Source organism: Pogoniulus pusillus, chromosome 26, assembly GCF_015220805.1.
Source record: "Pogoniulus pusillus isolate bPogPus1 chromosome 26, bPogPus1.pri, whole genome shotgun sequence".
NCBI classification, from domain to species: domain Eukaryota; kingdom Metazoa; phylum Chordata; class Aves; order Piciformes; family Lybiidae; genus Pogoniulus; species Pogoniulus pusillus.
In genome coordinates, this window is record NC_087289.1 from 17,080,287 (window position 1) to 17,092,615 (window position 12,329).

Genomic DNA, 12,329 nt, shown 5'->3' on the forward strand with positions numbered 1-12,329 from the left:
AGATTGAGTCCAACTGCTACCTAACTCTACCAAGCCTGGTGCTAAACCATGGCCTTTAGTATCACATCTCTGTATCTTTTAAACATTTCCAAGGACTGGGAATCAGCCACCTCTCTGAGGAGCCTGTTCTAGTTTCTGAGAACTCTTTCATCGAAGAAGCTTCTTCTAATATTCAACCTAAACCTCCTCTGGTACAACATTTCCTCTTGTCCTATCACACCTATCTTGTTACAACCTGGTACTCTTTTGGGCAAAATATAGAAAGAACCAAGATGCAAATCCTGAAACCTCTGCCCAACGTAAGGATACATCACAGAGATCTTCACAAGAACTAAGCTTCATTCATTAACCTTCCTGAAAAGCCTTCTGTAGAAGTGGAAGTCAACTCATGAGACACAAGATCTTGCAGTTGCACAGCATGACATGCCTGACCAGCTGTCAGTGGGCTAATGGCTGGTTGGGCATCAGGAAATTGGCTATCTGCCACATATCATAGGCAATCCAGCAGCTATTCTTGGCTGCTCAACAAACCGCTTAGAAGTGCACTGCTGTGTCTTGCTTCCATTCCTTTTTGGCTAGATTAGCAGCCAACAACCAATCTGCTTGGTGTAGCTTCAGAGCAGGTGCACAGTTGTCCCTGACTTTCTATCAGTGCACTCCTAGCTACATCAGCCCTTGGCCTTCTCTCTCTCAACTCTGACAACTCCTCCACTAGCTCCAGCACTCTCCTGGCGCTGAGCCTGTGGGCTTCCTCCCTACAGCCCAGGCAGAGCTTTCTCACTGTTTAGTGTACAGGTCAACAGAACATAGGTATGATGCATACTGTATCTTGCTCAGGCAGAAACCAACATACTTGCAAGAAGTTGCTTTTCCTCAGCTCTGTTAGAGTGATCTTCCCAGACCAGGACCGATTGACTGTGTAGAATATTCTCTGTATAACCTGCAACACATGAACAGTGCTCTTGAAATCAACTCCTGAAATACACCATCTTGGGAATTTAAATGCAGTAACTTAATTTGGTTTATTCATGCATTCTAAGGGGACTTCTTTGAAAACTGATTTGTGATTTTTTTCATAGCTACTACTATCCTTAACTCACTATGCAGTCTGAAAAACACATTTGTGCCTGAAAGACTACAATTTCCACTCTGCAAATATTTTCACTGCTCTTAATTCACACATTTGAGCATGCAGATGCAATATTTATGTCAGCAAATCTGTTCAAAGTGCTGATAAAGCACTTGGAAAATGAGATTTTGCAGGGTTTAGATACTGTAGCTTGCATGGATCTCAGCTGAAAGTGTTCTGCACAAGAAAAGAAGAATCCTGAAGAGGAAAAATGGGACATGTAAATGAAAACCACAGCTGATGTCTGATCCATTGTGTCTATGACAATGCCTCATCCTCTCGGTGGCTCCAATGAAAGTAAGCAAGAGATTATCTGCCTGCATTATCTGAGGTAGGTGTCAACCTCATTTGTCTCCTTTACTGATCTTCCTCTAGTGAAAGTGAGCAAAAAGCATGGGGGAGGGGAAGATGGACAGAATTCTGAGGACTCAAGAGAAACAGTTCACTGTATGAGACTGAGAACACCAACAAGTACCTAAAAAAAGGCAAGCTGAACACTTCCTAGTTGGCTCCTCCTTAGCTTGGCAAATATTACAAAGTGGGGGGAAATGCAAATATGTGATCAAGTACATTCAAGAATATAACAGGGGGAAACAAACAACTTCAACAAGAGAAAGCAGAAATAGAATTACATTGACTATCAGCGCTGAAATCTAGGGAACAGAATTCTGCCAACCAAAGCTAAGACAAACCAACCTTTGATGTCTCTGGTATCACATTAACATGTTATGGCAGAATTTTGGTCAACTTTAACAGTACATGCTATTCCAATACACCCCACACACACACTTTACACAGCAATACATTAATTGTTGTGATTGATCCAGTTCAAAAAAATAATGGAGTGGGTTTGTTTCTTAGCTAAAACTATCTTCAAGGGGGCAATCACAATTAACAGGCCATGTTTTGACAGGGTCATAGAATCAGTCAGGGTTGGAAGGGATCACAAGGATCAGCCAGTTCCAACCCCCCTGCCATGGGCAGGGACACACTACCCTAGATCAGGCTGGCCACAGCCTCATCCAGCCTGGCCTTAAACACCTCCCTGGGCAACCCATTCCAGCCTCTCACCACTCTCCTGCTCAACAACTTCCTCCTCACCTCCAGCCTGAACCTACCCATCTCCAGCTTTGCTCCATTCCCCCCAGTCCTGTCACTCCCTGATATCCTAAAAAGTCCCACCCCAGCTTTTTTGTAGCCCCTTTCAGATCCTGGAAGGCCACAAGAAGGTCAGCTCAGGAGCCTCCTCTTCTCCAGACTGAACAGCCCCAACTCTTTCAGTCTGTGCTCATAGCAGAGGTGCTCCAGCCCTCTGATCATCTTCACGGACCTTCTCTGGACACTCTCCATCATCTCCACATCCCTCTTGTAACAGGGGCTCCAGAACTGGATGGGTCACACAAGCACTGGTCCTTAGTCCAGAACAGATCTGGAACCAAGGATGAAATTATTGCCAGCAGTCTGCTTTGGCATACATGGATTAGTGAAAACATAAATGCTGAGGAACACAAATAATTTGGAGAGTAACAAGAATGATTTGAGGACTCAGAATGATCCTGAAGAAAGAACACTAATATATTCAACCTAGTTGAACATGACACCTATTGGTAGCTATCCTGGTCCTTAAAAGCCTGTGTGGGAGATGGGGGACAGCAGACTTCATCTCTCATGAAATACATAGCTAAAAGCTGAAATCAGCCAGATAAGAATGCATTTTCTGCACTGCCACTGAGTAACCACTGGGACAACTCCCAAAGAAACACTGCAGGCTCTTTATTACTCCAGACTTCAAAGATGGACTTCTTCCTAAAGTTACATGTCAATTCAGTCAAAGACAAACAAACTCTATCCTCACTGTAGCAATCACTGAGCAATGTTACATTGTAATAGGCTGTGTAATGCAAGAGGCCAGATTAGGTAATCACAGTGATCTTTTTGGGCCTTAAGCACAATACAGCTCTATGTTTATTTCTTCTTTAATGCCTCTGGCAGTCCCCACCATTCTGGACTCTATTTTTGGATTTTGTTTGGCCTTTGCTTCCAGATTGCACAATAGCTCAGAGGCTGAAGTGGGTCTCACCTCATACATAACCCATTATCACACCTGACAACTTAGAAGCAGTTCTTAAAGATACAGAGTTCTCACACCATTCCAAGGACTTGGGAAAAGCAAACAATCCAAAGAAACAGAGAAGTTTTCTTCTCCTCTGACTGCAGGGTAATAACAGACCAAAAAAAATATCCCTGTAAGAAACTGGCCCTCTATCAGTCCATATTGCTAAAGACATTCCTCACCTAGCTGTAAAAAGAAGGCGCTCAGAGGTATAAATCAGATCTCTTTTTATCTCTTTTGTCATGTCCAGTCACCCAGTGAAGGCTCTATTATTCAAATAGTGATCCAGCTTCAATGGACAGCACAACGTGCATAGATCAGTGTAAAATATCAATACTTCTTTCTTTCTGAGGTTGGGAAAGCCAGCTGTCAAAAGGAAAAAAGCACCTGGGAAACATCCCAGAAGACTGTTAGAGGATGATTTGCAGCATTCAGGCCACGCTTGTCAGCTATGCTTTACTGAAAGCCATAACTGGCTTGATTTTTCAGTGTGGAAGATTATGTATTCTGAATGCTGTATAAGTGCCTTTGGAAGGGGAGCCCCTTCCTATTTGCCCATTATTCTCATGTAATCTACCTCCAGGACACAAACCATTGATGGGGCAGGTGCAGACCTTTCCCCAGAACAACAGCAACACCATTTCTGGCCAAGGCCATAGAGCTCTATTAAACCCTGTAGGCCATCCTCCCCTTACACATTCACACTGGTGATACTGCATAAGCTGAAGCATTTGTCAGCAAGCAATGTTCTGCCAAGTCATTTTCCTTTGGCTCAGCTTTTCAGCAGCAACAGGCAGTGCTAATTCTGAACCTTGTTTGAACAGTCTGGGAGAAGTCACATTTTAAAGCTTTTACAACAAATGCCATGTGATATTCTGCACTCTTCACCAGCTTCAGAACTTGATCTCTGCTGAAAGAAGCTTAGTATCCCGGCAGTGCCATGGCTCATAGGTAAGGATACAGATTAAATTAGGGCCTATCATATCCAAAAGGCACCTCTAAAAGGTGCAGAAGGGTAGGCAAAGTAAAAAAGGTGCACACATCTCTTATCCATACTAGACTGTTAGCTTAGTCTGCAGGTGATTTCAACTAAGAGATGTTGTACCCAGCAACATACACAAAAGCCAGTGTCTCCTCATAGCCCATGTCTGTACAACAAAATCAGATGTAATTCCTGCACTGGCAGCAAATACAGCACTGTGTCCATAAGGAGATATAAGCACTCTACCTTCAAGGGATCAGAAGTATCCAAGCAGTTTCAAAATCCAAGACCAAAGCTATTTCCTTAATCATCTCCTGGTGGAAATACTGAGTTTTGTACCATTAAGGAGGAAAGCACTAAAGTGTTCACGAAGAGATGTGAGAATCAGCAACTCCTGGTGTCAGACAGGGCAGCCACTACTGCAACGGGACAAGTACTGAGGACAACCTGACCCAACACACTGTCTCCCAAGGGCTCAACTGTTCCAATGCATTGACCTGGCCAAGGCCAAACACACTGAGCTCAGAAGGAAATTGTGCTGGCACAGACATCCAGCAGAGCGTTGTCTTGCTAGCATGAGGAGTCTGGGAAGGACACTGTAGCTTTATAGGATTAACTACTACACACCATTCACCTCAACCACAAGCACCACTGTTTTGTGGCTGCCTGGGAGCAAGCCTAGGAAGCCACCTCTGTCACAGCAATACAAGAGGCTCAGACTGAGGTCAAAGAGCACAGCAAAGACAAGCAGAATGAAGATGCACCATGGATCACTCGTCAAGTACTCATGAAGGGTCTGGTTCTGTGACTGCTCTTTGGTGGCCCTGCAAGACCTCTCACAGGTACATGGCAAAATCATGGAAACAGAAAGGAAGGAAAAGTTCTTTCCCTTTTTTTTGCAGCAGCCTGAACCTCAGATCTCTTGAAATGGAAACTCATATAGCTGGTCTCTCAGATCAGAACATGCATTGTATCTCTGTGAGGAAAAGTGCAAAGGTGATCATTTAAGGGACTACTCTACATTTATTTCTTGCCCTAATTCCCTCTTTTAGGCCCTGGAAAATACAGGAACAATGTATGACTTGAGAAGAGGAACCTGGAAAGGCAGATGCATACCCAACAGACAGCACCAAGGCAACTGCACATTGTATCCTGACTTTCTCACTAGCAAACTGCAGTCAGACAATGATGATAATGTGACCTTAAGTTTCTCAGCTTTCACCCCTCCATGTGCTTTTAACACCAAAACCAGGCACCTTTCACCCTCACCCATTCATATGCCTCCATAATTCCCTGGCTATTATTATACCTGTAACTACACTCGATGCATCTCTTGCCTTGCTTCATGGGGATTAAATGCATTGACAATATACTGCTGTTCACTGTCACATTCAAGAGCATCTAAAACATTTACAATTCATACTTGTTACACATTTTCACAAGACATTAGCATCATAGCTCAGGGTTTGCCCAGAGCAGCAGTCTTTATGCCATCTGCTCCTTACAGGAAAGCAACGAGCTTGTGCCTGCCAGTAACCTCCCAGCTGCTCGTATGTGGTGCAGCTGGCCCTCATGCAGACCCAGGCAAGCAAACAGGAGAAACTCTAAGCCTTTGATAGGATACAGCTCCCACCAAGTCTGTCATTATTTGACTTTGCTACCGCTGCAGAGATAAAACACCTTAACATTTATACCTTTTATCCAGATTTATACTCAACACAAGACAAGCTAAACCCTATAAACTCATTCAGACAAAGCACCAACCTAGCTGCAAAGCTGGAGCAAAGATACAGAACAAAACCCAACAACAAACAGTAGCCACAAAAGCTCAGTGACTCTGAAAGACTAGACAGGCTTTCTGGCAAGAGTGCGTAGCAGAAGAGTTGGACGGTAGGTGCCTGCGTGCGAGGGATGCTTCGTACCACAGAACAGCCATGGATTCTCCATGCTTAAGAGACAGAAAACTTCAAACATACAGCCATCCTTGTCTCAGCAGAATTAGGAACAACTTAGCAGCTATTCAAGACCAAAGAAGGACCACCACCATTAAAGACCAAAACAGTTGGTTTTATACATTTGCTTAAGACCAGAAAGACTCATTATTAACCTTTGCCATAACCTCTTGTCCTTACATGCAGATTAATTTTTCTTTTGGAAGTAGTTCTTAAGGTAACACCTACATTCTTTGAAAACCACTGAAGGATATGCTGATGGCAACAACAACAAACGACAGAAGGCAAGGTTGGTACAGCAGTATTGCAGGAGATCAAAGGAGCCAGCCTACCGTCGTAATATACCGCGAGTGGAACTCCGGAGCGTCCTTCAGGAACGTCAGGCCAGGATGCGTTTCCACCACATCCTGTAAGATAAGCCCAAATAGAATGAAGTAGATTTTCTTCCCCTTCCAGTGTTTAGATGCCATTGGATTTACAAACCAGTACTTTTAAAAATTGCAACATTAAATAGCAAACTGAAATGACATCACTTAATCTCTAAAGTGAAGCTTCTAGAGTTACAAGCAGAGTACAGTTTTGGGCAATACGCACCTGGAGGGCCATTTTGATTTACTTAAGGACAGAAAAACAAAGGAAGAGAGTTAGTGAGTAGATGAAAACTCCATTTTCATTGAATGAGAAAAAAAAAATCAGTTGACCATGCAACGATCTCCTCTCCAAGATATATTTTTTTCTCTCCATTCATTGAAGATATTAACACTTATTAGAGCTGGGTGTCAGAAATAAGCATTCCTTGAAAGGTTGAAAAAGTTACCTTTTGTGTTCTCAACAACAATGAAAGCTCTTGTGAGCTTCAGAATTCATACAGCTATGATCAGTGCTTTGCCAAAATGTACTGAACTACCTGTGGAGATGCCTGTTTCTCAAGATCAGCTTTTTTGTAAGCAGACCACTGGCTCATGATGCCAAATCTGCCAAGAAACGAATGGCCAAAACCATGGAGAAACTGCTCAGATACTGAATGAATCAGTTTGGATCCTTTCTGAATCAAGGTGTAATTTCTATATGCCTGACTTCTCAACCCCTTAAACAAGCATTCTAAGTTTTGCTTTGCCTGTATCATGACATGGCAAAAGGATAGAGCAGGCAGTGCTTTCAGGAGTGTGATATGACTGAGTTTTGGACAGTCTAATTTGATGTCTAACATGATGCTGTCACATTGCTGCTCGCTGCTTGACTGATGAACAAATCTCTACGTGCCTTTGATTGCAGCAGCAGTTAAGCAGCAGAGGTACAATCGATCAGGAAAGGCAGTGGGCTCAGCAGTGAGCAGATGAAAAAGGAACATGAGAAACTTTACTCATCCCAGTCCCAGTTTGGTTGACACAGAAATATCCAGCACAGACAAAATGTTTCCTGAAAGCATCATCTCCACACAGAGTAAAAAAACCTAGGAATAGGTGGAAAAGCTCAGCAAAAGTATCAACATGATCAGAGGAGCAGCTGGACCTGATTTAAAGAGAAATTATAAAGGAACTCTAAACCTATCCAGAGCCTCCCTGAATGGCCACAAATAAAGAATGATAATTTGCCTTCCTAAAAATATCACATGGGAGTAAGAAATGAAGGCAGCCTACACAGATTTAGTCTGAATAGCAGGAAAAAATAAATCAGCAGCAAGACTTGTGCACTAGCAGGTTTAGAGCAATAGACCAATATGAAATATAACTTCTTTTCTGCAAAGGTTTCCATGTGATACTGTATCTGACAGTCTTGCCACACCAATTCAATTGTTCTTTCAAGCAACCTTTACAGCTCTTCCAATAAGCTTTTATGTTGTGCTTGAGTACCAACAGCACCATCCATTTCCTTCCAGTAACCATTAGAAAAATGGGGCAAATTCCAGCCTGGTTACTGGGCACTGATAAATCTGAATCCTAGCAAGAGGCTGAATAAAGTTTTGACAGTCCTCAGTGACTTTAGCACCTATACAAAGTAATCCACTTAAAATGCTTATTTCTATTTCACTCCAAAATAAACCCCCCCCCCCAGGTGCTGCTCAAGCCAAAGATCTGCATGTCCTTAGTAAACACTTAAAGCCATGAAAATAAAGAAGATACAAAATAAGCATAGCTTTCTTTCTCCAGCCATTCACTGCTGAGCTGTTGAAGGTACCTGAAGCAGTGGGATGAAGTCCTCCTGCTCTAAGTAGTCACAGCTAGGCTTTGCTAAAAGGTAGATGAATTTGGATGCATCATCATGGCAGTTACGTAGGACTCTACAAGAGAGATGAAGAGTTACTCCAACCACTTCATACCTTACAGGATGCAAGTACCTTATCAGTTTATGCAATTCATCTACACTGATGCATGTGAAGTTGACTTCAGAATACCAGCACACATCTTCAAATGTGTGCAAGACTAAGGGACTTCCACCCAGTGAAACCTTTTCCATGCTAACACTGCTGTAGTAAAAAGTTGCTTACTGGAGACAGTTCTCACTTTGGTTCCACAGCACCTCAGTAAGTTAGCTGACTTCTCAAAGTGCTACATGCTCTTGTTGCAAGTCAGCAGGATCAACCTAGTGGGATGCCACAACACAAATGCTCTCCTATTTTATCACATAATGGTTTCAGTTAGAAGAGACTTTAAAGATTCCTGTTTTTCAATATTTGAGGGTATTGCCAAACTACAGTGACTAAATTTTCAACCAGACAAATCACTCCACAAAAGGGAAAAAGAGGGCACCAAGGAGGGCATCCCTTGTTAATTACAGCTGAGCTGGCTGAAGCTATGGAGAATAGCCTCATGGAAGAATTAGTAGGACTGAGAATCTAGAGAAGCATTTCAACTCATTCCTTATATTGACAGTTTTCTCCTGTGACTCCAGTTCTTGTGCCTGCTTTCTTTTGATCCAAAATACAACACTGGTCAAAAGGCATCATAATTACTTAATTCACTCTGAACAGAAATACTCCTGAAAATAGAAACTTCAGGACAGTTACCATAACACTACTGAAGTGCTGTAGCAGGAGGGAGCATTTGGATATGTTAAACACAAAGGTGTTCATCTAGTAAGAAGGAAACAACCCATTACTCAGAAAATTACCCTGCATTCTTTACTAACCATGAAAATACAAATGCACTGTTAATTATTTACTACAACTGATTAGCACCTGCTTCTCTCCTAAGTGTACAAACTTATACCCAAACATAGTGCTGAAAGGCCTGTAGCTTTCCTGCAGAGATCACACTGCAGCTGGTTTGCTGCTGATTCTAACCTCATCATCCTTCACCAAAAAACAAACCAACCAACTCACCCCAAAAACAAAACCAAACTTTTTTGCTCTGCAAGTTAGTCTTCCAAGAAGGAAAACAAAGAAAATCATTTAGTAGCTGACAAGCAATCCTGTTAGCTGCACAGCTGCATATTCATATTAGCAAATACATTTTGGTCGGGCCCAGAGAGTGGTAGTGAATGGTGCCACATCCACTTGGCAGCTGGCACTAGTGGTGTCACCCAGGGATCAGTGCTGGGGCCCAGTCATGTTCAATATCTTTACTGGCGATCTGGACCAGGAGATTGAGTGCAGCATCAGTAAGTTTGCAGATGACACCAAGCTAGGAGCAGGTGTGGAGCTTTTGGAGAGTAGGAGAGCCCTGCAGAGGGACCTTGACAGGCTGCATGGGTGGGCAGTGGACAATGGGATGAGATCTAACAAGGCCAAGTGCAGGGTTCTATACTTTGGCCACAACAACCCCAAGCAGCACTAGAGGCTGGGGACAGAGTGGCTGAGAGCAGCCAGGCAGAAAGGGACCTGGGGATACTGGTAGAGAGTAGCTGAACATGAGCCAGCAGTGTGCCCAGGTGGCCAAGAGAGCCAATGGCATCCTGGCCTGGATCAGAAGCAGTGTGGGCAGCAGGACAAGGGGAGGTTCTTCTGCTTTTGTACTCAGCACTGGTCAGGCCACACCTTGAGTACTGTGTCCAGTTCTGGGCTCCTCCATTCAAGAGAGATGTTGAGGTGCTGGAAGGTGTCCAGAGAAGGGCGACAAAGCTGATGAGGGGCCTGGAGCACAGCCCTGTGAGGAGAGGCTGAGGGAGCTGGGGGCGTGCAGCCTGCAGAAGAGGAGGCTCAGGGCTGACCTCTTTGCTGTCTACAACTACCTGAAGGGAGGCTGTAGCCAGGTGGGGTTGGGCTCTTCTGCCAGGCAACCAACAGAACAAGGGGACATAGTCTCAAGTTATAGGCTGGATGTTAGGAAGTTGCTGTCAGAGAGAGTGATTGGCATTGGAATGGGCTGCCCAGGGAGGTGGTGGAGTGGGCGTACCTGGAGGTATTCAAGAAAAGAGTGGACGAGGCACTTAGTGCCATGGTCTGGTTGATGGGATAGGGTTGGGTGCTAGGTTGGACTGGCTGAGCTTGGAGGTCTCTTCCAAGCTGGTTGACTCTCTGATTCTAGATTAGATGCACAAAACTTGTGCTAACATTTTAACTTAATAAAAAAAATAAACCAGGCAGGCAAAGATGAATCCCAAGGTAAGTTTTAAAATGAATTTTTTTGTTTGTTGCTCAGAGCATGGACTACCTACCAATTCCTACTGATTACAAATCAAATCAGTATGCATACAGCATTTTGAAGAGTTAGGTCACCTAGGAAAATGCTTGACAATAGGCATGATCTTGGAGGTCTCTTCCAACCTGTTTGATTCTATGATTCTATGATCAGCAAGATATCTATTTTAAAGTTCTGCCTGTATCCAGGTAAGTGTAGTTTAAATTAACCAGAAATGTTGTTTTTCTGTCTGTCATGTTTCCAGAAAGAAAGTAAAAAAGTTTAACTGTTAGAGGGAAGAGGAAAGAAAAAAGAAGAGCAAACTAAAGCCATTTTTCTAAGAGAGCAATTGAAGTGAGAAAAAACATACAGAACTTGGCTTGGAAATGGTCTGGTTAAAAGAATACAGAAGGGCATAACCTCAGGCTGCAAATATCCGAGGGATGTGAAAGTCAGGAATGAAAATATGTGGTATCATACATATGGGATTAATTAGGAGCAATTGGAGGAACCTAAGGAAGAGGAAATGTTGTATGTCAAGAAAAACTTACTGGTCACAGCTACCCCTAACATTTTTGCAATTTTGCCAGAGTAACTACAAGCTGTTTTGACAACATTATCACAGGAAATGCTTTGGGAACTCAGAGTTAAGGGCTACTTCAAGAATCTGTAGAATGACCACAAAGTAACAAAGTGAGAAGTCTCTCTGAGTAGGACATGAAGACATCATTCAGGTGTTTCACAAAGGAGACTAAAGGCTGAGTTGCCCTGGAGGGAAAAGAAGACCAGACAAGAGAGCAAGCCTGCTCCATCTCTCACCTCTGTCTCCAAGCACAATATAGGCAGACCTCTGAGTTTTAAACAGAAGCCCTGACAATGGTATGTGGAAGTGACTGACAAGCCCCACAGATTTATTGTGTGGCATGCTTAAGGAAGGCAACAGCTACTAAAGCTCCCAGTGCATCCACTTCCATCATGCTTTTTTGGTTTACTTTTCTCTTTCCTGTCCTGTAACAGCAAGACCAAGCACCCCCTGTCTCCACTCCCAGATGGCACTTGCTTCATTAGCACACTAGTGTAGCAGCATGAAAACCTGAAAGAAATGTATGTCAAATCCACTGCCATCTCTCAGCCATCTCAGAAGAGGGGACATTCTTCTGGGGAGTGCATTACTAGATTTGATCTGCCAACCAGACCAACACAGCTCATCACCTATACACGGACATAAGCATTTGGGGGCTCTTGGGAAAGAAAAGCTGATGGAGACTGAGCCATTTATTTTCCTCTAAAAAAGAGACAATTTTAAAACTGAGAAGTCTGATGTTAAAAAAAAAAAAGATATATTCTGTCAGGCTGTTCTCCTTTGCCAGAAAAAGTTCTGCATCTGCAGTACTCACTTTCTCCACACAGATACAAAGGAGTGTACGGACACACACTCTGTCCTTTCTCCTCCTGATGCACTGAACATAGGTGCTTTCCAGTAGAGTGGGCAGCCACAGATCTGTAATCAAACACCAGAACAAAGATGAATATGAAAGCAGTCACAAGAGCAGTCTGCTTGTTTACACATCAAACTCACCATTTAGACTGTCAA

The 12,329-nt window shown here is 43.3% G+C and overlaps 1 protein-coding gene across 5 annotated transcripts in view; it reads right to left on the bottom strand.

The window, feature by feature from the left end:
* LOC135187031 (serine/threonine-protein phosphatase 2A regulatory subunit B'' subunit alpha-like) overlaps positions 1 to 12,329 on the bottom strand; it is a 79,376-nt gene that overhangs the window by 28,429 nt on the left and 38,618 nt on the right. For all 5 annotated transcript variants that reach the window (XM_064165358.1, XM_064165359.1, XM_064165360.1 and 2 more), the window contains exons 4-7: positions 12,133 to 12,236; positions 8,355 to 8,457; positions 6,509 to 6,583; positions 854 to 940 (exon numbers count right to left, since the gene is read on the bottom strand). In XM_064165358.1, the coding sequence (XP_064021428.1) occupies positions 854 to 940; positions 6,509 to 6,583; positions 8,355 to 8,457; positions 12,133 to 12,236 (369 nt within the window). The remainder of the gene's footprint in view (positions 1 to 853; positions 941 to 6,508; positions 6,584 to 8,354; positions 8,458 to 12,132; positions 12,237 to 12,329) is intronic.